The sequence below is a fragment of the Felis catus genome, chromosome C1 (assembly GCF_018350175.1).
Source record: "Felis catus isolate Fca126 chromosome C1, F.catus_Fca126_mat1.0, whole genome shotgun sequence".
Taxonomy (NCBI): Eukaryota; Metazoa; Chordata; class Mammalia; order Carnivora; family Felidae; genus Felis; species Felis catus.
In genome coordinates, this window is record NC_058375.1 from 123,822,374 (window position 1) to 123,847,184 (window position 24,811).

Below are 24,811 nucleotides of genomic sequence, written 5' to 3' on the forward strand. Positions count from 1 at the left end.
GGGGGGCGGGCATGTAGGAGCTAAACACCCCACAGTTCACAGGACAGCCTTCTCCTCCTCCGCATCCATTACCTATGATTTACCTATGATTTTGGAATTAGGAGCTGAAATGGGTCCATTAGAGGTTTTCCTCTCTCTGAAGAGAGGGAAAATGTCCTGATCCTTAATGCCATTTTTACACTGTGTCCCTGTTGGGGTGGCCTTGGTGTCTTGGTCGCAGGTCCCTCAAAAGGACGCGCCTCCCATGCGGGGGCATCCTGGAGGAGTGTGACATTCTCACATACACCTGCTCCCAGTTAAAGACTTCGCGAGGGCCCCGCAGTGCGGAGGAGCACAACTGAGGGGCGGGGGTCGCGTTCCTCCGGTCCCTCCGCAGCAAGGGAGGCTCTGGAGAAAGGCAGGGCTTTTAGGGAGCTCCTGGTAGCTTCCTTGGGGCTCACTTCGTGAGGCAGCTGGGAACACCCCGAGCGTCGGAAGATAGGGCACCAAGGAGGCAACTGCTTGCTGGCTCCCCCAGGGCGGCAGGCCAGGGACGCGGGCACTTGGGTCCCGCCGCTCCCATGCTGGCGGTGGCACAGAGTCTGAAGGGACATTAGGGCAGGGAGGGGAAGTTCGTCGTCGCCAGCCTCAGCCCTAGACTGCAAGTCCGGGAACGCATTCCAGCTTCCCCGCGGCCGCGCCTCTCCGAAATGCGCTTCGGGACAGGAGGCGACCGCTGCCCCGGCGGTGGCCGCGTGGGCGGTGGGGCCACTCGTTGCCCTGTGCTCCGGGGCCAAGATCTGGTTTGGGGACCACGACTGCGTGGTGAGTCAAACCCCGCTGCCGGGCTGGGTCTGCAGCGGGGCCCCGGAGCACAGTGCGCGGAAGTTAATGATTAATCGCTGACCACTCCTCCCCCCGCAGCTCTGGAGAGGGTGCTGCAGGAGGGGGGTGGGTTGGGGCCCGCAACGGCAGGGAGCCCGGAGCCGGGGCAGGGGACTCCCTGGCGGGGCGCGCCGAGCTGGGGCAGCGAGGGGAAGGGCTGGCGCTGGGGGTGCCGCGGAAGTCACTCCCCGCGGGGAGAGTACGACCTCCTTCCTCCTCTCTCCCCGCCTGGCTCGTGTACACACACACACACACACACACACACACACACACACCCCAAACTCCACCCCCAGGCGCCTCCCGGGCCCCTGCTAGGTTGGGCTGCTCCAGGAAGTTTCCATGAAAGCACCAGAAGTACTAAGTTACTCTTCCCAGGTGAGCGCGGATGAGAAAGCGCTGGGCCGGCCCTGGTGAGTTGCAGCCCGGAGCTCTGGGCTCTGCTGGCAGGAAGAAGGCAAGCTGAGGAGGTCTTTGGACCCGGTGGCGTGGCTTTCACCCTCATGGCTTCGCACAGGGACCCCAGCAGTGACTGCTCCTATGTCATCGATCACACCCACGTCCCCGAGTTCGAGGTGGCCACCTGGATCAAAATCACCCTCATCCTGGTGTACCTGGCCATCTTCGTGGTGGGCATTCTGGGGAATAGTGTCACCATTTGGGTCACCCAGGTGCTGCAGAAGAAAGGTTACTTGCAGAAGGAGGTGACGGATCACATGGTGAGCCTGGCTTGCTCGGACATCTTGGTCTTCCTCGTCGGCATGCCCATGGAGTTCTACAGCATCATCTGGAACCCCCTGACCACGCCCAGCTACGCCGCGTCCTGTAAGATTCACACTTTCCTCTTCGAGGCCTGCAGCTATGCCACGCTGCTGCACGTGCTGACGCTCAGCTTTGAGCGCTACGTTGCCATCTGCCACCCCTTCAGGTACAAGGCCGTGTCGGGGCCCTGCCAGGTGAAGCTGCTGATTGGCTTCGTCTGGGTCACCTCCGCCCTGGTGGCGTTGCCTCTGCTTTTTGCCATGGGAGTCGAGTACCCCCTGGTGACCGTGCCCAATCACCAGGGTCTCTCGTGCAACGTCTCCCGCACGCGGCACCACGAGCGGCCGGAGACCTCCAACATGTCCATCTGTACCAACCTTTCCAACCGCTGGACTGTCTTCCAGTCCAGCATCTTCGGCGCCTTCATCATCTACCTCTTGGTCCTGGTCTCTGTGGCGTTCATGTGCTGGAACATGATGCAGGTGCTTCTGAGGAGCAGCCAGAGCACGCTGGCCGGGAAGGGACGGCGGCCGCAGTTGAACAAGTCGGAGAGCGAGGAGAGCAAGACAGCCAGGAGGCAGACCATTATCTTCCTGAGTGAGTCCTGGGGGGGCGGGGGGAGGGGATAACCAGGGAGCTGGCCTCCCCCTCCCCACCCCCCATTCCCTGTGCTCCTCTTAGCAGGTCGTCCTGCCTTGCGTGTGTACACCTCCCTTTGCTGGGGCTGAAGAGGCATTGCTCTGAACCTCTGCATGCTTCTTTCCTGTGTTTTGGGGACTTGGGTAACGGAGAAAAGAACCCTAGACCAGGAGCCGGAGTCTGCGTATGTTTCAGGACAGCAGCTCTGTGACTCTGGCAAGTCACAGAATACCTGGAGTAAAGCGGAGTTAAACATACTGAGAAGTGTGATGGTCAAATTAGGTAATGCGGGAGAGGTGAAAGTCCTCTGAGAAGGTCAAGGTTTGTGGAGATAAAAGGGGGCATTCTTATCTAGCTGTCTTTACCATGGAGAACCTTCCTCAGGCAATTGGATTTTGTTCCCATTTTTCTCCTCCTTGGGAGAAGCAGGCTGCCAGAAACACACACTCTCCAGGCTGCAGTTACATTCCCCTGGAGAGATCTACCCAAGTCTTAAGAAACTGGAGCTTTCAGACACACGGTCCTCAGGGTACTTCTCAAGTTTCCGTTGTGTTGGTTCTATACCTTTATCAGAACAGAGAAACGTGGCAGGTATGGCCAGCCTGTTTGATCCAGAAAATCTGGTGTCACAGGTTCCTGGGACTTGATTGATCATCCCAAATACTCAATTCCACGGCAGAGAAAGCTGTTTGCTTTCCAAACTTTTGTTGTGGTGCAAATATTTAAAGCCAGGTCCTTCTGTGTGTCAGGAAAGAAGGAAGGAGCCCTTTCTAATGTGGCATGAGGAAAAGGAATAAATCATGGCACTGTTTGTTTTGGTGTGGGAAACCTGAGTAACAGGTTCAAGGGCCAGGGGGTTGACATGGAAGAAAATGTGAAGGCACTTGAGAAGGGATGGAAAGAACCTGGTCTTGTCCCAGCCCTGCCCCTGGCTTCTGCTGTGTCTGTACAGCAGACTTGACTTTTCTGTTCTGTGTAAAATGAGAGGAAGAGCTTGCAATTTTTGGATGCCTACTCTGCATCAGGGGCTGTGCTAGGTAGGTGGTTTATATTTCCATTTCCTAGAGGAGGAATTTGAGTCTAGGAGAGAGAAGATCTAATTCAAATAAGCACAGCTCCTACATTGTGACCTTGCTTCCCAGGGCTGGGAAATGAGTGGTTCCCAGTGGCTTACATAGGCTCATGTTGAAGTGAAAATGAAACAAAAAAGGACTTTGAAAAGGAAGGTGCTACCTAGATTAGGTTGGTGGTGTTGCTGCCTCCTAGGGCCAGCCTCTGGAAGTTGGAGTAAGCAGTCTGTGGCAGGTGTTGACATCTGGGGACTTGGGAAGGACACCCAACCCAACTCAATCTCTCACCCACCTCCTGCTTCCTAGAGTATTCCAGGAAGGAATGGATATTAGATTGGCTTGAATATCCATTGAAACGCTAGTTCTCTCTTCCCTGGTGTACCCTTAGGCATATCTTAAACTTTTAGCAGTAATTTATACTATAGTGTGAATGAATCCCCCCCCCCTTTTTTTTTCTGAGTAAAGTGCACTACCTCCCAGTCTAATTTAGGAATTAGGGCTTCATTTGACCAAGGAAAAATAATTTATTTATCTTTGTTCTCTGTTGGGCCAATCTCTGTATTTTTTTTGTTGTTGTTATCATTTCTCTGAATAGTGGGTAATTTTTGTATTTATCCCAATGGGTATTGTTCCAAGTTGAAGTCAGTCTTCATTTTGTAGCATCAAATTGGAATACCACAGACTTATACTTGGAGATGAATAGGACCTTGGGGATCCTCTCCTCCAGTTAGCAATTGCCTGTGATGACTTTGTTCTCACTGCTGCTCTCATTCTTTCCTTCCACTTCTCTCCTTCTTTCTTAAAACAACTATGTATTCATCGCCCACTGCTTTCCCAGGCAGAAAGATTGTTGACTGGCAATCAGGTGCTCAATGTGCGATCATGTCTTGGGGGAATTTACCGTTTGTATTAGCTCATTTCCTTTGCAGTGGGTTTTCAAAGCAGTTCTTGCAAATGTCCCTCTCTCCCAATGAATTTCAAAGAGCTTTTAAAAATAGGAACCTCGCTAATTAACTCAAGTTAGGAAATAAATTAATGGAGTGAAGAGGAAGAAATCACGGCCTGCCTCCATCAGATTAATACAATGCAATTTACTTTGTGGGTGTCATAAAACTTAGGCTTTGGGGCATTTTTAACCCAGAACAACTGAATATATAAGTTGTTTACAAATCGCTGAATTTAGTATAGTGATTTAGCTGTCTTTTTAGCATTTCAGTTAACAGATGTATCAAATTAAAACAAATATTTGCTCATTTCGAACATATTTTGCATTTAATGTGAAATGTAAATGACGACATAGCACAAGATGTCTTTGGAGCTCTTGAGGCAATAAAAAAAAACAATTAAAGATTCTCCCCCCTCATTGTTAAAAATGCTAACTTCTGCATAACGGAAGCGAAATTCATAAATCTACCCGAGATGAGGAAGTCTATGTAGAAAATATTAATTTTCCTTTCTGCCTCTTTTGCTATTGTGCCTCATTCTGGTTGAGGTTCTCAGCTGGGTGAATCATGAAAACAAACTGGGAAATCAGGGAAAGAAAGAGATGCAGGGCCGCCTCCTGGCTCTCAAGCAGTTAGCAGGAGAAAACAATAGTAATGTAAAAGTGAACATTCCGGGAAATGTGAGTGTCTCTTGCCTCTTGTCAGCCCAGTGAGAAATCAGTACCAGATAAATTTCCATTTGCAAGGTTGTGGCTGATGTGGCCATGGTAATACTTGGTGATGCCAGAACAGACGTTGTTGGCCTGGAGAAGAGAAACTGCTGTGTTATTTATTCCTGGGATGTTAAGGATATGCAAAATAAACCTTCCTTTCAAAACATTTCCCCAGACCTTCCATTTTATCTTTCTGAACTCTCACTTGGAGTTATCCGCACCACATGTGGCATCTGGGTCCACAGACACCCATGTTTGTGTCTGTGGCACATGAGGCTTGCTGTCCAAATGTCACCTGCTCAAAGTGGGACAACAGAGTAGTTTAAAAGAAGTATAGTTTTAATTAGTAACTTTCAAGAGCGTTAAGTGGTAGAGACTAGGTTATAGTTACCTCTGAGAGATCTGTAGGCAGTGATTGGCTTTCAACTGTGATCATGAAACCAAAAAGCTTTACAGAGAATCAGGAAATTACAAAATTCAGGAAACATCATACAAAATTCAGAACTCTGTAATGATTATACTTCTTTGCATTCCGATTTCTTCTCCTGAGTGACAGAAAGGGGAGTTAAATGTAGGGGCAGGAACTGCAATACCAACGTGGGTAGCTCACAGGAGACTATCTTGAATATAGACATCACCCAGTCAAGTGCATCTGGGCGGAAAAAAGATTAAGAGTTGCTGCTGTAGGGGCGCCTGAGTGGCTCAGTTGGTTAAGCTTCCGACATCAGCTCAGGTCATGATGTCCTGGTCCGTGAGTTCGAGCCCCACGTCAAGCTCTGTGCTGACAGCTCAGAGCCTGGAGCCTGCTTCGGATTCTGTGTCTCCCTCTCTGTCCCTACCCTGCTCGTGCCTCTCTCTCTCTCTCTTTCAAAAGTAAGTAAACATTAGAAAGAAGAAGCGTTGCTGCTGTAATGGAGTGCTCTAAAAAGAAGGTTGATGTGTATTTAGATATGTGTGGGTTGAGAGAAGGAGGTAAGAATCATGTCCTCTGGGTTTTAGACCCCAGATTTGGAGGTCAAGTCATGTCTCCTGTGTGTGCAAGTCAGAAAGTGGGGCAGGGGTGGGAGCTAAGATGGTGGCAGTGGGTCCTCTTCATCTGAGGACAGTGAGGACCTAAAAAGAACTGTTAAAATTAGCTCCTTTTTTTTTAATATATATATTTTTAACATTTTATTTATTTTTGAGACAGGGAGAGACAGAACATGAACAGGGGAGGGTCAGAGAGAGGGAGACACAGAATCTGAAACAGGCTCCAGGCTCTGAGCTGTCAGCACAGAGCCCGACGCGGGGCTTGAACTCACGGACCGCGAGATCATGACCTGAGCCGAAGTCGGCCACTTAACCGACTGAGCCACCCAGGCACCCCAAAATTAGCTCCTTAAAACTGAGTCCAAAATTTCATGTGGGAACAGGTTTGATTGGGACTTCCATCGTGAAAAACAAAGGCGAAAATCATGAAAAGAAATTTGTCTCCTATTTTATAAAACATAGCTTATAATTATATGTTAATTCTCAGAATGATTTGCCAGAATGTGGCTTTTTTAAGGGCCTGATTTTCCTGACAAAATTCTGTGATAGCCTTTGTGTTTGATTTTCTCAGCAAGATGGTAAAGAGGGCTTTCTCCCAAGGGCGTCTCCTAATTCTTTGCCATTTAAATCACCCTCCCTGAACCACCTCTCCTTGGCATCTTTCTTGTCAGTTTTCCATTCTGTCAGGACTAACTGGTCTATGTGGCCAGACCTTCCTTTGTCAGTGACTCGCCATGTGATTCATGTGTTTCTTCAGCTCCTTTGTCACTGACTTCATGAAATTTTGCACCTCGTGTGCAGACCATACCCCAAAATATAATTGAAAAATCAACCCCTATACACTAATGTGTATCAACTGATTACATGTGATTACATGGAAAATGTTTCTGAGGTGCGAAACAAATTTTATTTATTTATTTATTTATTTATTTATTTATTTATTTATTTATTTATTTATTTATTTATTTATTTATGAGAGACAGGGACAGAGCACAAGTCAGGGAGGAGCAGAGAGAGAAGGAGACACAGAATCCGAAGCAGGCTCCAGGCTCCGAGCTGTCAGCACAGAGCCCCACGCGGGGCTGGAACTCACAAACTATGAGATCATGACCTGAGACGAAGTCAGATGCTTAACTGACTGAACCACACAGGTGTGGCCCCAAACAAATTTTAACTACAGCTGACCCTTGAATAACACAGGCATGAACTGAGAGGGTCTATTTCTATGTGGATTTTTTCAGTAATTATGGTATAGTACTGTAAATGTATTTTCTCTTCCTTATGATTTTATTTGTTAGTTTAGAGAGAGGTGGGGGGAGGGGCAGCAGGGGAGAGAGAGAATCCCAAGCAGGCTCCATGATCAGCACAGAGCCCGACTCAGGGCTTGATCCCACAACCCTGGGATCATGACCTGAGCTGAAATCAAGAGTCAGATGCTCAACCAACTGAGACACCCAGGTGCCCTCCCCTCCATCTTATGATTTTCTTTTCTTTTAAAAAAATTTTTTAATGTTTATTTTTGAGAGAGAGAGAGAGAGAGAGAAGGACAGAGCGTGAGCAGGGGAGGGGCAGAGAGAGAGGGAGACACAGAATCCAAAGCAGGCTCCAGGCTCTGAGCTGTCAGCTCAGAGTCCGATGTGGGACTGGAACTCATGAACTGTGAGATCATGACCTGAGCTGAAGTTGGACGCTTAACCAACTAAGCCACCCAGGTGCCCCATGATTTTCTTAATAGTGTTTTCTTTTCTCCAGCTTACTTTATTGTAAGAATATAGTATGTAATACATATAACATACAAGATATGTGTCAATCAAGTGTTTGTTATTGGTAAGGCTTCTGGTCAAAAGTAGGCTATTCAGTTTCTGGGCAGTCAAAAGTTAAATGCAGATTTCTGACTGGGTGGGGGTTGGTGCCCCTAACCTCTGTACTGTACAGGAGTCAACTGTAGTTGCTTTTTCTTGACTAGTTTAAAAACTGATCTTACAATCACGTTTATATCATTAATTTTCTTATCAAAGGCTATTTCTTTGCTGTGAAGCCCTGTGCCAGTGCAGTCTTGCAGGGAAATATCACGAAAATTAACTTAGTGACTTTTCAGATGTGAGATATTATTTTGGCTCCAATATTTGGATATTTCAGGAAAACGTTTTGCCTCAAGTATTCAGGTTACCCCCTCTATTCTAGAAGGGAATTTATTGGTGTAGATGTGACTGTAATAAATAGTATTTCATGTGTGTTTTTCTATTTGTGATATCTGTCATAAATTGCAAGTGTCCTGTGATCATTCTGGCAGACAAATATAATAATGCTCCTTTATTTTTATAATCAGGCTGTCTCAAAGATTTCATTTCTCCGTTGGAGAGATGCATAGTTCCCATGGAAAGGGACATTGGAATCTCAGTCCTTATTCATTAGCGTGCCGGTTCATCCGTCTTAGTTGCACGCCTCATGGGGGCTGCCACAGTGTAATAAGGCAGCAGAAGCCTCAACTGAGGAAAGTGTTCAGCTTATTAATGCTAAAACCACTCAGAATAAAAGCCATTTGTGAGTGGAGACAGCACAGAGGAAGAATATTGAATTAGGAATCAAGGATCCCCATTCTGCCCCAATAGACCAGGTCCCCCGATCACGTGGATGACACTGTCATCTCTCACTGCCTTTTCCTTCTGTCCACCTCCCCTGCCGTGCTGCAACCCTGGGCCAACCCAATGAACTCCCCACCCCTACTCCTTGCTTTCTTTGCCCTGGAGGAAAGAGTGCTCATCATTGGTGCCGAAAGTTCCTGCAAATAGACAAGTGTTCAGCCTCACCTGGGCCCCCTGTTTGGTGAGCACCTTCCTTGGCAAGTGCCTTCGAGAGGCATGAGCTTCTGGAATGCCTCTCCTATCTTGTTTCCAGCACATGTGCTCTCCGGATGAGAGACCTAGAATTGGTGCGTCATGGCTGGAAGAATATCTGCATCGACTCTCGCCCTTGTCCGAGTGGCTGTTATTCATTGCACAGCCACTGGGATCTCACTGACACCCCCCTCCCCAACCCCATTAAATTCAGACCTCTGAACGGCTTCCCATGGCTCTTATGTCAAGGACCAGAATCCTTAACATGAGGCCCCTCATGGGCAGCCGCCTCTCCACCTTTACAGAGGACAGTTTTCCCCTTATATTTGTAGGTGTGGGTGTTGTGACAAAATACCACAGGCTGAGTGGCTTAAGCAGTAGATATTCATTTTGTCACAGCTCTGGAAGCTTAGAAATCTGAGATCAAGGTGCTGGTAGGGTTGCTTTCTGGTGAGACTTCTTTGGTTTGCAAATAGCCACCTTCTCACTGTGTCCTCACTTGGCTTTTCCTGTGTGCATGCAAAGAAAGAGAAAGAGAGTCCTCTCGTATCTCTTCTTATAAAGGCACCAGTTGTCTTGGATTAGGGGTCCACCCTTATGACCTCATTGAGCTTAATTACCTCCCTGAAGGCCTCATTTCCATATACAGTCACAGTGGGGTTAGGGATTCCACATATGTATTTTAGGGGGTACATGTTTCAGTCCATAACATCCCTTAATGGCTCCACCCCAGTGGGCTCTCTTCAGTTCCTCAGACAGATCACAGTCATGCTCTTTCCTACCACCTGGCCTCAAAGTTAATGTCTTCAGACTGGCCCCCAGGAAGCTTGGCCCATCCTCCCTGACTTGACTAACCCTTCAAATAAGACTCATAGTCATAGTGTTACTTTTATTTTTCTTCTTCACTTTCTTTTTTTCTAATTTTTCTTTTACAATTTGCTCTATGAGATTATTCGTTTGACGTCTGTCTGCCTTCTCATTTCTTGAGGGCATATGAGCTCTTCCTAATTTTGCTCAACACTGCACCTCCATCCCAGCATAGTGCCCATTCCCCGTCTCCCCCCCGCCCCCCACACACAGCACATGTTCAATGGGTGTTGGTTGACTGAATACATAAATGAGCAAGGCTCGTCTTGGAATTGGGAAGCAGCGTCCTGTTTTCCCTTGGGCAGGTGCTCCTATAGAAGTGTATCACACTGTAGGGGCGCCTGGGTGGCGCAGTCGGTTAAGCGTCCGACTTCAGCCAGGTCACGATCTCGCGGTCCATGAGTTCGAGCCCCGCGTCGGGCTCTGGGGTGATGGCTCAGAGCCTGGAGCCTGTTTCCGATTCTGTGTCTCCCTCTCTCTCTGCCCCTCGCCCGTTCATGCTCTGTCTCTCTCTGTCCCAAAAATAAATAAACATTGAAAAAAAAAATTAAAAAAAAAAAAAAAAAAAAAAGAAGTGTATCACACTGTACAATACATTTGGTCAGTCTGAAGTGAAAGATGCTCTTTTTGAAAGGAATACGATTCCTCCCAGGCTTCCAGAAAGTCAGGCCGTCATGGAGGACACGTAAAATTTTCTCTCCCCTGAGCAAAGAAATAGTCTGTTAATCAGCCCCTGAGTATCAGCTTTCACCATATGTACCTGCCAGAAGTAACCATGAAATGAAAGTGATTAGGGTGATGTTTAACAGTCCTTGTTAAACCCTGTTTAACAAGATGTTAATGCAGTGAGACAGCTCTCAAAATTATCTCTTGGCAGGCCCTTTCGCCACCTGTTCAGAAGGGGGTTCTCAGGATAAAGGGGAAGAGGGTGCAGTGGGGGTAATATTTTAAAAATAATTCAACCCATATGTTTTCTCTTTACTCTTAAATTGCATGCACTTGTAGCCATCCGCCCCCTGTCTGAGCCATGAGGCTTCTCCCCCAAGGGGGACAAAAAGCAGGAACTGCCTGGTACAGAGGTATTGTTGATCAGTGTTCAGTCCGGAAGCCGGATTGCTTGACCTCTTTCACCCTTTGCAACGGGTGCAAAGGGGCTGCTGAAATATGTAGCTCTTCCTTTAATGTATCATCAGCTTGGCCTAGTGTGCTGATTAGCCACCACACAGCCACTGCCAGGGAAGACCTTAGCTAAGGGCTCGAAATTCCTCCTTGGAAGCCATTGGAGGATATTAAGGAGTAAGGCAGTAGAGTGAAATTTGTGGTGCCGCTGGTGGGGTGACAGCATGTCTTGCATGGCACTTCGAGTCAACATGTAGGCCCAGACATGTTCCCAGATTGAAAAAGAGGAAACCCTTTCATTGGGCCACAGTCCTGGTAGAGCCGCTGTCACCAGTGAGTTCTTCCTGCCAGCAGCCAGACCTCTGGCTCTTGGTGTTGGCCAGTCTTGCTGCTGTCGCAGACCTCCACAGCCAGAGACCCACTCTCCTTCCGCCCGGCTCCTCGCATCATCCTGGCACAGAGGCCCCTACTGCTCAGCATCGCTTCGGCTCCAGTTGGGAGGCAGCTCCAGGCTGCTGAGCAAGGCCACGGAAGCTCCAACTATCTCTATGGTGGGTGGCCTGCCTGTTCTTCACCAACAATCTCAAGTCCTCGCTTCTTCCATGAAGCCTCCTGCGCTGATCTTCCTACAAATGATGAGCCATGTTAGACATTTCTCAGAGGGGGGCATAGATGTGATCTCCCGACTCTCCTTGGAGCTCCATGAGACCAGGGATGTTGCACACTCCTATTTTTTCAACCTTCCCTATGAGGCTGAGGTTGGGGACACAGTGGCTGTACATTGTTTTGTAGGTTTAGAGAATGAAATCCCCGGACACTGGCTGCTGCTCCGGAGAAGAGGGAAGCCACATAAACTGTGATACTCAGGGAGGCGCTTTGACTTTATCTGCCTTTTCCCTCTCCTTCCCTGGGGTGGGCAGAAATCGCAGATGGCTCCAGAAGTTCCTAGACCTGGAGTACGCATACTTGCCCCACTTACTCAGTTGAGGTGGCACCGTGAAGGGATTTTGCAGAAGTAGAGGAGGTCTCAGATTGGTTCACCTTAAAGTAGGGAGATTTTCCTTATGGGCCTAGTCAAGTCACGTGACCCTTTAAATCTGGGTCTAGAGGTCAGAGACAGGAAAATCAGAGATTTAAAGCAGAGGAAGAGTTTGATGAGCAAGAAATTCTCCACACTGGCTTTGGAGTTTGAGGGGACCCCTGGCAGGGAATGTAGGTGGCCCAGGGGAGCTGAGAGCCAGCATGGCAATGGGGACCTGAATGAGCTCAGGTGGATTTACCCCAAGAGCCTCTAGAAAAGAACTAGCCTGGCCAGTAACTTGAGACCCTGAGCAGAGATCCCAGGCATGCCATGTCTGGAGTTCTGATCTACAGAACTCTGAGATAAGAGATTTGTTTTAAGCCACTAAATTTGTATTAATGTATTATGTAACGGTCAAAAAACAACACATTCCCTGAACTCTGATAGAGGGGCTCCAAGGTAAACATATGTCCTGCCTTAGTTATTTCTTTCTAGAAAGGCCCAGTCTCTAGAAGCTTATGTTTGATAAGTCTCACCTTCCAAGAACTGCACCCTTGGCCCAAGCATTCATTGATTCACTTCCCATTGATTGACCCTCTGTGAAGCACTCCGTGAATGGAAGTTTACCAAGCTCCAGGGCACCATAGAATTTTCACTAGGCTTTTAGATTCTTATTTGGGGAATTGAGAATGTATAGGCTTGAGTCCCACCAGCTAGATTTTTGGAATCTTGGGTACCTTGGTTCTCAAAGAGGAAGACTGTAGTGGATTGATCTAATTACCATCCTTTGGGTAGCTCTTTTTCCCCCTAGGCTGGCACTTAGTAGGTGCTGAATAAATGTTTGGTGAATCAATGAGTGTCTGGGCAGCTTTGCTGCTTCCTGGAGCCTTCCTCACTGGAGGAGAGAATGCCTACATCCTTGGTCATTTAGCTCCAAATGGGTTTTGGGGGAGAAAGCCAACCCCATTGTTGAAGGCAAGTCTGAATAAGAGAGATGTCTCAGGCTGACAAACTTTACCATTTTCTGACATTAGAGTTCCTGCCAATTGAAAAACTTGACAACATTTCCTGTTTGTATTTCCTGTGTTTAAGAGCCATTCTGGCAGCCAGAGGCTTTTTAGATACCTCATCACACTGCTTTACACATCTCAAGGGTGGCTGGGTACTTGGAGAGCAGCGGCGTTACCAGAATCTGACAGATGGGGATCAGGAGGCAAGGGTACAGTGTCAGATTGCTATTGTACTTGTTAAATGTCTAACTGGCTTAAAACCCGAGGCATGCAGAAATGGGAGTCAGGCCCAGTTGGGAGCAATGAGGTTCATTGAACTCGTAGAGAAAAGCCGTCTTCTTTTTCTAGTGAGGGGGGAAAAACATCCAAATTACCTTAGAAATAAAACACTATCCATGGGATGTTTGGGCAGAGCTGAAGTCATTTGGTCGTTGAGTTTATGTATTATTATTCTTTGGAGGACACGGTAAACTCAGCAGAAACAAAGCTTTCTGGGAAATTTATGGGTTTACTTTTTATATGCTGTAATTCTGAAGGATTAAATATCGTGTGGAAATGACAGCTGCGTATTTTGTTTATTTAAAGGATAGCTGATGGGTTGTCACTGTTTCTCAAGTTCAAGTTGTCTCTACAGGGGAGGCAAATGGGAGGCCTTGGCGATTGAAGGTTGTTTTCCAGAGGATAAAGGAAACGTACACAGAAGCAGGCTGTTTTCCTTCTTGGACTTGGGGTTTCCTCACTACCGAATCAATTGAAAGACCTACTTCCTCTGGGAAGCCTTCCTGGACTGACTTGCCCCTATCAGGTCTTTGAGTTTCATTTTGGTGGCTTATTCAAGTATTTATGAAAGCCTAAGATGTGCATGATATCATTTGGACCGCAGAGATCAAGGTACTGATTACCCCCTTCAAGGAACTTAGTATTTCTGTAGTTGGAGCATCAGGGTGTAGAGGTAGAGCCTTATAGAAGGAAGCCTAAAAATACCCTTGGTGAAGGGGGGTGGGTAGTGGCTATTTATCAAGTAAACTGGTTCCGGAATTTTTAATAGGGTAATTAACTGGACGTCACTCACCCCAGAGATATTGTCTATGATTCTGATATTCACAGCATGGTGTATGGATTTGCAGCATCAACATCACCTGGGAAATTGTAGAATAAACTGAATTTTGGGCCCACCCCATACCGATTGAATTTCAATCTGTATTATAAGCAGGACCCTGTGATTGCTCCACACATTGAAAGTATGAGAAGCCCTCGTCTATGATGCTTGAAGGGGATTCTTTAACTCAAAAGGAACAGAGAAGGATGAGCTGAGAATGGCTAACCTCACCACTTGTAATAACAACTATGAACACCTTGCAGTGTAGTTGTGACTGGTAGGAATTTGCTGCAGGACACTTGGCTGCAAGAAACTTCACATTGTTTTTAAAAAGAAACTTAATGGGGTGCCTGGGTGGCTCAGTCGGTTAAGCATCAGACTTCGGCTCAGGTCATAATCTCACGGTTCATGGGTTCGAGCCTGCGGGGCTCTGTGCTGACAGCTCAGATCCTGGAGCCTGCTTCAGATTCTATGTCTTCTTCTCTCTCTGCCCTCCCCCTGCTCACGCTCTCTGTCTGTCTGTCTGTCTCTCTCTCAACAATAAATAAACATAAAAAAAAAAAAAAAAAAAAAAAAAAAGGAAAGTTAAATCTGGCTCCTAGCCTCCATTGTAGAATAGTGAAAATTCAATTTCAGGAAAGTGTGGGGAAGGCTTCCCCTTCCTCATGGGCTATGAAGATTCAAGGATTCTGCTTCCAAGGCTGCACCAAGTACGGGGACTGGCCAGCCTGTATATCACATCACCATCATGAGGGTAGAACTATATGCACTTTTCAGAATTGCTCAAGGTCATCACCCATTGAGATTTGAGCTGGGATCTCACTCCAAAGTGCATGCTGCTTCCCTGAGCAGAAAGATGGGCTCTTAAAAGAAGATGTATTCCAGCTGGGGGACTTTTTATGGGCAGTGAGGGATGGGAAGAAAGAAACCACAATGCCAAGTCAGAGGTACATTTGTCTTGCTTTTAGGCTAGCCGGCAGCTTTTGAATATCCTTCTTGTGTTTGGAGGATTTCCCTCTCTTTGAGTCCTGCTTCCCAAAGGTGGTGGTCAGAAACTTGCTTTCCCAGCATCCCTTGCAGCTAGAGTGCAGCATGTGGCCTGGGCCACATCGGTCAGCTGCACTGGCATGAGATGCTCCTTTGTAAGAGAGTGATGGGAAGGAGCAGCAACCATATGGAGTCTCCTTGGGGACAGGGCCAGTGTGTGACAAAGTGATATTGAGAGCAAGGTTGCTTTTAGAGAGAGCAAAGACAAAAGAAATAAGGGTAGCATCCCAGGCCAGGGGTTGGCAGTGTCTCTGTGGAAAGGTCTCCATTGACATTTTGGTGGGATAGCCTGATGTGATTGTTGGTTGCATACCCAATTCTCTGGCCCTCCCAGGGCTTATGTAAAACAACAACAACAACAACAAACAACAACAACAACAAAAACAATAATAACAACAATAACAACAAAAAACCCCAATGACTTCATTTCCAGTTTAAACTGGAATGAGCTTTGTTGTTTGCACTAAGAACTCTGCGTGTCCAGATTATAGGTAATAGAACAATTGGATTGCAGTGGGGGGCCCAAAGGGGAGCAGTGAATAGTGAATCTAGATTGGAAAGTAGGTGGGGTCAAATAGGAAGGAAGTTGATAGCTAGTGAAAAGGATTCACGCTACATAGTAGAAGCAATGGGGAGCCACAGAAGGCTTTAGAGAAGAGGAGCGGCAGGAGGAAGTACAAGAAGACTAATGCAGCCATGGTGTGTGTTGCAGGCAGGGGAGGCGATGTGAGGGGTGTGGGTATGGAAGTGGTCCTTGTGCTGTGGGTTCTAATGATGGTGAATGGACAGGTTTGCCCCTGAAGCATTATGAGGGGTGGTAGTTGTGAACCGTGCTACACATTAGAATCATGTGTGGTGTTAAACCATGTCCCTCAAAACCTTTGGGGATGGGTCCCCGGGCATTTGTATTATATCAGCTCTGTAGGTGATTCCCGTGTGGGGCCAGGACTGAGACCTGGGGGTGAGGGGTTTGGAAAAGCAGGCTGGGCCTAGAGACCTCCACTTTGGTGGCTGCACTAAGGTTCTTTGGCTGCAAGCCACAAAACCTGATTCTGATTCTTCTTGAAGGAAAAAGGAGTTTTGTGGAAGTGTAAGGAGTAGTTCACAGTGTCAGAAGAAGGGGTAAAGAACCAGACTGTTCAGGGATCCAGGGGAAAGAAGTTCGTGGACAGCCTGCTCAGGCTCCACCATCACGGAGAGACTAGCTTCAGACATCCTCCTGTGTCTTGTCGCTGCATCCAAGGTCAGGTTCCCACAGGTGACTCTTCCTGGACTGGCCAGGGTTTCGCTGTGCTCCTTGGTGAACAGCGTGGTGGACAGTGCCAGCAAGACTGCATGCGATGAGAGGCGTGGTCCCCACAGGAAAGCCAGTGACAGAGACAGGTGCAGAAAACAGACCCCCTCTGCAGGGCCTCATGAAGCTCGGTGATTAGCATCATCATAGTGGCGTTTCTTTACTCCCTATAGACTTCCTGAACTCTGTTCTTGTGGGTTATCTCTCTGTACCTCCTCTTGCCCCTTGTTGAGTCTTTAGGGATGTTTCCCAGGGCCCAGGTCATCTTAGCGTGTGAGCCAGCTGGAGGGACAGCCCAGAGACTAGCAGCAGAGCCTCTGTGTTCCTAAATGTGGCTGCTGGGAGGCTGGTTAATACCAAATCCATGTGGCATGCTTCCTGCCTGGGAACCTGACTCATTCACCCAGGTTGCTGACCAGGTATTAGATTGTGGTTTGTCGTCACCACAAAATCAGTTTCTATCTGAACCTCAACCTGGAAAACAAAGGTCTCTGGTGGTGTCTCCAGGTCACCTGTGCCCTCTGCTTCCTCGGGGAATTTCCCAATTATGTCTGAATACCAGGCCAGCCTTAAGCCAGGCTCCTTGTTTCAGATGTAAAATCCCACCTTTGATGTCAAGTGTATTTCCCATGCAAAGTAGGGAGTAAGACAGGCGCATTCATTGCCTTCTGGAAATTCAAAGCAGTATGTAAGAAAGAAAAAAAGCCACTTGTGAGGAATTTGGTTTAGAAAATGTTTTAGTTTCATGTTGTAATGCTGATTATTCTTTGAATTTTAGATCAGCTAGATTCCATTACCAGGCCAGTTGCTGTTTTCTATCCCAGCAAGTTGAGAAGCAAGGAGGCTGCCCTCCCAAGCACAGTCTCACGGTCTGTCCCCGTGGTGGTGGTTCCAGGGTGGGCGAGCACCCTGAGCCCTCTCCGGGGAGTCGGACATGTGCTGTATAGAGAGAGCAGGTGGCAGGAGGAAGGCGCCCGTGGCCCTCACAGTCAGAGGACGGGGCCGTAAGTGCTCAAGTACTCTATCTTGAGTTGTGTGATGATGGCAAGAGTGGTGTGTTAGTTTCCCATGGCTCCTGTGACCAAGTGCCACAAACCTGGTGGCTTAAAACAGCAGAAATGTGTGCTCTCACAGTTCTGGATGCCAGAAGTCTGAAATCTGTTTTACCAGGCTAAAACAAAGGTGCCTACAGGCCGTTCGACCTCTGGAGACTGGGAGGGAGAGACCCTCCCTTGGCCCTCCAAGTGTTTGGTTGTTGCTGACCTCCTTGTCTGTGGCCGCCTCACTCCAGTCTTCAGGGCCAGAATCTTCACGTTGTCTTCTCCTCTGCATGGGTCATCTCTCTCTCTTTCTTTCCTTCTCCCATGGGTACATCTGAGGAATTATGGCCCATGCTCTTAATTCAGGATAATCTCTGTGGCTGAAGATCCTTAGCTTAATCACATGTGCAAAGATGTTTTTTCTTTATCGGGTAACACAGACTCTAGGGATTAGGATGCAGCTTTCTGGGGGACCTTTCTCAGTCTACTACAGGAGGCAAAGGGTTGCAGAAAGTATAAATTGAATGTGGTATGTGATCATAGTCTCCTGAGCCATGAAGAAATGCTGTGGGACATGACAAAAGAACTATGTTCCGATCCCCTTTCCATCACTTACAAGTGGGTGTGACCTTAGGCAAAGTGGCTCAGAACTTCAATTGCATCATCCATAGGTTGGACAGACTCTGACCTCAAAGGTTGATTTGAGTTTCAGTGGGAAGCATGTGGAGGCCTCCAGGGCATAGCCTGGCATGAGGTAGGTCCTCAGTAAAATAGAGTGACCTTGTTGTAAGTGCAGAAAGAATTCTGGTTGAGGACGTGAAAGAACTTTCTTTTAGTTCTTGCTAGCCTGCTGGTGTTATCTTCTTCAGTGCATCTCAGCTTTTCTCTTTGAGGAAGCCTGAAGGGGGTGAAAGGGGTGAACTTGAGGAGTTTGTCTGAAGAGTCTCCACAGAAATAACACAAAAGGGGGATCTGGGTTCTAGTCTTCACTCCATGGAGTAGAAAATCTGTGAAGTCACCTCTTCACTGTAAAGATGCGTGGACATTTGCGTTTCATTCCACTATAGAGCATTACTGGATGCAATGTAAAAATGTTTTCAGTTCCCTTCCACAGAGTAAAGGTGGCAGCCAAGGAAAAGTGACTCTTGATGGCTTTGAGAAGCTTCTGGAACATTCTCAGGTGGCCCTAGCTGTGTGTTCATCCCGGCTGGAGAGGTTTAGGCTCAGAAGCTCCCTACACTTAAGAAATTGTTTGCCTTTGACCTTTACTCCATGGTAAGTTACTGGAAGAACACGAGCAGCTTCAGGCCCTGGCAGCCCATTCTGGGTGGGAGCTGTTGATGAATGAATGTGCTGATGTTTTCTTCACGCACCTGTAAGGCCAGGGCATTATTGGCCGTGGCAATCAATATATCAAAATGAATTTTTGGAAGAGTGTCATCAAGCTGAACTTTATTTCCAAAAACACGAAAAAAAACCTCTGCCCCGGGGAGGGAAAGATGACTTTCATTGTGAAATAAACAAAGTTGATGGCTTAGACATTACTTACGTTGCGCTACTTGATCTGAGATGTAGGCTGTGTGGTAACCAATTGTTCCCAGAATCCACATTCCCGACACCCATTAAAACTCGCAGCACTGAAATCATGTTCTCTCCATTTCGCCCATTCTAATAATAATAATGAGAACGTTAAAATGACATTTTGAATTTATATTGCACTTGTCTGCACGGCGCTCTGAGCACTTTCCAGACAGTGTCTCATCAATCCTTATCACAAAATGGTGGGATGTTGGTAGCAGGTAACATTTGCAATTATATTCAACTTAGTAAAGAGCCCCCTGGGCTGGAAGGAATTCTGGTGATAGGGGATAATGCTGCCTTGTGGGTAGAGAAGAGGTGGAAACTCTGAGTGCAGGTTTGGCTCTCTGCTTTACACATCTCTCCTGGCCTCACTTCTATCTGTCAAATGGGATAATACCCCACATCCCTCAGCAGTGTGATGTGGATGCTTGTGTGTGCTAATCCTGTTAGCTAACTTTGTGGTCTTTTGAGTACTCGCTTTGTACCAGGTGTTCCTTTTTTTTTTTTTTTTTTTTTTTTTTAAAGAAGTCTTCAGGCACAATGTGATGGTCAATGAGGGTCTTAAACTCATAACCCTGTGATCACGACCTGAGCAAAGTTCAAGAGACTGACACTCAACTGACTATCACCCAGGAGCCGCTATGTGCCAGGTATTGTAACAGCCCTTTGTATACTCATTGAATTTCCACAAAGACCCTGTGAGGTGGGTATAATAATTTACAGAAAAAGCAACTTGAAATGCAGGGAGGTTAAGGAACCTGCCTAAGGTCACACAGCAATTAAGGGGCAGAGGTGGGTTTGACCCTGGGAGACAGGCCCCAGAGCCTGTGGTGTTCCCACTTCCTTAAGAGTTCTTTGGGAGCGGCTGGGTGGCTTAGCCTGTTAAGCGTCAGACTCTTGATTTTGGCTCAGGTCATGATCTTGCAGTTGGTGGGATGGAACCCCGAATGGGGCTCTGTGCTGACAGCACGGAGTCTGCTTGGGATTCTCTCTCTCCTCTCTCTGCCCCTCCCCTGCTCATGTTCTCTCTCTCTCTCAAAACAAACACACAAACAAACAAACAAACAAACTGTAAAACAAAGTTGCATGGGCTTTTATACTGCAAACAGTACACAGTTGCACATGGATACACTTGCACACACAGCAAATGGAACTTTCACTGGACAGTATTCACCCACCTTTGACAATGTGAAACGCAGTTTGGTATTTTCTATTCATTTCGTTAATAAAAATGCCAGCCTGAGCCACCCGTCACCTTATGGTCACGGGTAAGACTTGAGCCACACTTCGAAAAGCTTTGCACTATACCCTACACCTGGTGCATGCTCGTGGAAACAAGCTTGGGAAGGGAGACGCGTGGTGTGTGTGGCGGGGGCGTGGGGGCTCGGAGAAGGCCAGAAAGCGTGAGGGGTGGCCCCAGCGCTGCTCCCACAGCGTCGCCTCCGGGGATGACTGTTTTGTGTCTGCAGGAGTGTACCTGGACCTGTGGGTGGGTGGGCGTGAGCAGGGGCCACCTCACTGTTGTCTCCTGCCTTGCACTGTAAGGGTCTTTAGTGTCTTCTCAGCCTGCGTGCCTGGGCTTCAGCTCGAAATTAAACCGAGGTCTTCACAGAGCAGCCAGTATGTGCTGGGCCCGTACTTCTCAGGCTCTGTCTGGGAGGGGTCCTGACTTGAAAGGAAATTGCAAGCCCTCAGGAAGGCAGACAGACAGGGGAAGGGAGAACCAGAGGCAGCTGAGAGGTGAGGGGAGCCAGAGAGCCTCAGATTCAAGTCCTGCTTGGCTCCTCCTAGTAATGAGACCTTGGATGACACGCTTGCCTTTTCAGAGCCTCTCTCCTCTGGCTACAATCGAAGTTTGAGTGAGAGAACAGGGAAGCGTTTGGTAGAGCATAAAGTGTTAGGAGGAGGGGAGCAGCCTTTGTCACAAGCGGTATTGCCACATACTGAGAACCTGGTATGTGGCAGGAGTAGGGAATGGGCATGCTGTAATAGTCCGTGAAGACTTCTTGGAGGAGGCAGCATTTGAGCTGAATCTGAAGGAGCATTTTCAGTTTCTGGCCAGAAGGATCGTGGCTGCACTCGAGGGGTGGACAGAGATATGCCAGGTCCGACCAGTCGTGTTTGATTCATGCTTATGTCTAATCAGATCATAACTCCGACTCAAGTAAGAGGATCCTGGGCTCCTTCTGGAGTTCTACGTGCCCTCTTGGCCCGAGGTCACTAGCACACAACCACGTAATTTGCTGAGGCCAGGGTTCAACGAACCCATGGGCAAGATCTGTTATTGGTAGTTCATGACCTATAATATAAGCCTGAATTTTACATTTTTAAAGAACTGTAGGGAAAAATAAGGAGGAATGTGTGACAGCAACTATGTGGCCCTATAAAGGCTAAAATATGTACCACCTGGCCCTTTAAAGAAGTTGGCCAACTTGTGCCTTAGGCCCCAAAGTGCATGATCGTTGTTTTATGTTGAAGGCCTTACTTAGTTCTGAATCACCCTTTACTCATTCTTCCTGTCCTTCTGTCACAACCTAAGGGCACTGGAGAGAAGGGGGAAATATGCACGTAATTGCTCATTTTCTCACAGCACGGCTGTCAGGAATTCCCCTGCTTTTGTCTCATGGCACATTAATATGTAGCACTGAGCATGTATATATTTAGTTCTTTTGACGTGTGGCACATCAGTGATTAGTGCCAAATGCCAAAATGCTGGGCTACAGCCGTGATGCCATTTATAATAACATTCATAAGAATATTCCCCCGTGATACAACTTTCCAGTTTTCCAACATAAATAACCTGGGAGGCCAAATTGCAAACATGATTTCTCTTCATGCTTCACCTGGCCATTTGTAATAAGAAGGCAATGTGAAATTTGATCTTAAACAAGAAGTTCAACCTGGAAAATCATAATGTAGTCAGGCCCATCATTTATTTTAAAAATCAAGAGAAAACCAAAGGTGAGTGGGTACTTGGTGTGTGTGTGTGTGTGTGTGTGTGTGTGTGTGTGTGTGTGTGTGTTTTACTAATGGCATCTTGATGACAAGCTAATGTGCGGCTCAAAATAAAAGTATTGTGGATAGAAATGGCCTTTCAGACACACTGAGACAATATGCCAAGGGGCTTTTAGCAAATGGCGGTGAAGGAGGACAGATTACTTTAACAGCTCTGTTGAAAATAGAGAGTTGTCCTGTGCAGGTGGCTCAGACACGGCTATACTTGACAATGGTGGGACTTTTGTTACAGGAAGATTAGATACCTTTGGATGGGTCTGAGATTGTCCTTGTCTTTTCCATATAGAAAAAGCCACCACTTAGAACAGAAAGTTGAAGAAACATCCTGATTGAACGCCTTCCATAAAAGGGATGCTTTTGGGAGAAACACTTCAATTTGCTTCTGATGATTGTTTGGGGGCTCATTCCTGAAGTGGTTTCATTCTGATACAGGCTTAGAAGGCTCTGAAGAGAGAAGTGATTTTTTTTTTTTAATTCCAGGGAACACAGAGTGTTCATCCATTTTTCCGAGTCCTGAAGCACATCTCACAAAACACAGTGTAGAGACGAGAGGTGGCCAGGATAAGCTTTGTTTGTTGGGCCCAGTGTTTATTTGTGCATTTGTTAAAGAACTTGACTACCACCAGATAGCACGAGCTGCCTCCAGCTTGCCGCGGGCAGCCCTGTTCAGCTGCATCAGGCTGTTTCACACGTTTGTCTAGGAAGGAATGGGAGCTCAGGATGCATGGTCAAGGTTTGGGGGCTGCACCAAAACATGGCACCTTCCCACCCCAGCAGCTTGTGACTATAGAACCCCAGCAGGCGGGTCCCTGAGGCTCAGGCTTACTTGTAGGGAAACAGCTCCAAGACCCACAATGCTGATGGCAAGTCACAAACCCCAGCCTTCTCCAAAGGACAGAGTTCTATTGCTGCTGCCATCTCTGGAAGAAATGTGAGGTGAAGGGCTGGTGATCGTTTTCTGGCAGTGGCTAATTACAGCGAGTAGTATTGTAACAGAAAGTTCTGTAAAGCTACTTCCACCTGCTCCACAATAGGCTGAGCTGTGGTTCTTGGCTAGACAGGGCCAAGGGGTTGCTGAGTGAGGAGCGTGGGTTTCTGGGCTCCAGTTTTCTTTCTGCCCCTCGCTGGGGGTGTGAGCTGAGAGGCCTGCCTGGCTTCTGAGGGGAGGAGCGTGGTGAGCTGGGTGAGAGATTGGTAGAGGGAAGGGGAATAGCAAGTGGAGATGCCCTTGACATTAATGTGAGTTCCAGAAGTAGGCAAGTAAATGCCAGCCCGGTACTTGGATTAATGGCTTGATGGGCACAAGAAAGAGATCTACCAGTTAACAGAGTTTAATGGTGACTGATGTCAGGTCAATGGTGAGGAAGGGATTAATAGTGATCACAGCTTAAGTACTGTAGAGCATATTCGGGTTTGAAATCTTTTCAGTCATTGGGGTTTAAAAGAAATAATCGTAGGTCTGTCATTAGAGAGACAGAGATGAAAGTGTCTGGCTGGGACCAGAATGGAGATGAGAGGCACTCATGCCCTGGATAGGGTGGGTTTTCAGCAACCATAGGGCATGGGAGTGCTCAGAATTGACGGTCCGTCTGGCTCTGCCCTCTTTGTCCCCCTGAAGGACACTCTGCTCTCTGCCTTTTGTCTATGTGAGTGAAGGCCTCAGCAAACAGCCATTACTATTTCAATTAAAAGCCCAGGCAGGCTCATCTTTAGCTTGTAATAAGCCTGTCTTGAGTGATTATCACTATTCTTCATTTCTTGATTCTTTCCAAAAATAAGTACAGTGTTCCCATTTCTTGATAACCTCTACTCTGGACCTCAAAGTGACGGGAATACTGCCTGCCCTCCAACCCCCACCCCCACCCCCAGTTCTACCCAGCAGCTTCCAGTACTAGAAATGAGAAGTGTATATAAGTGACTTGGAAGCTAGACCCTGTGTGGTATGGTGGTCAGGCAGGCAGTTCCCTCCTTGCAAATATGTGGCATTCCACAAGTTAGTTTATAAAGCCTTGGTTTAAAAACTGGACTCATTTGCCAGTTGAGACCTTCTTTTTGTGCATGAATGCACTTTTTTTTAGACAGAAAATATTTATTGAATACCTACCATAGAAGGAACTGAGAATACCAGGAAGAATAAGCTTTGCAATGTCCTTCAAGTGGGGGAGATAACTGTCCTTAAGAAACCAATGTGGTGAAATGCTGGGGTTGGTGCTTTACACTGAGGGAGCTGTGTAGGGGTACCAGGGTGGGCTCTGATACATGGAGGAGTTAATACACCTGAATTGCCTCATTTTCTTCCTCTTCTTCATCAGCTCCAAGCTTCCATTTCTTCAGTTCATCCATTGTGCTAGGTGTTGGAAGGAAGTCAATTCATTTCATTTGAATTTACATGTGACTATGACTTTAGGGGGATGTCAGTACCCTCCCTGCCAAAGGGAATTTTCTGTGTCTTAATGAGCTAAGACTCAGATTCTCCAGGTCTGGACCTGGAAAGAGACTCTTCAGGCAGAGAGGATCATTTACCCTTTGCTCTGACTCAAGCTCATGAATGAATTTGTACCTGCTCTTGATAGTATTTTGCTTCAGTCCCCATCATACCTGCTACCAGGGTGTTTCTCCTTCGTGGTGGAGTTATCTCCTTTTTGGAGACTAGGCCCTAAAATCAGTGTAAAGGCAAAAGGCCAGTGTGGCCCCAATTGCTCTTGAAGTCACAAAGGTCCCACACTGGAAATCAAATTACCTTCTTTCAGTAAGTGCAACCATGTTTCCCTTCCTGCAGGAACAGATCTTGTGATTGTTCATTCAGAAAGCAGGCAAAATGGGTGGGTAGAAGAAATAAACAGAAAACTACAAATTGTGAAAA

General features: G+C 47.3%; 1 protein-coding gene across 1 annotated transcript in view; it reads left to right on the top strand.

Moving 5' to 3' along the window:
• Positions 1-1,162: 1,162 nt before the first annotated feature.
• GPR39 (G protein-coupled receptor 39) overlaps positions 1,163-24,811 on the top strand; it is a 200,139-nt gene continuing 176,490 nt past the window's right edge. Inside the window, exon 1 of the mRNA XM_003990722.6 lies at positions 1,163-2,220. Within this exon, the coding sequence (XP_003990771.2) occupies positions 1,365-2,220 (856 nt within the window). The 5' untranslated portion in view covers positions 1,163-1,364. The remainder of the gene's footprint in view (positions 2,221-24,811) is intronic.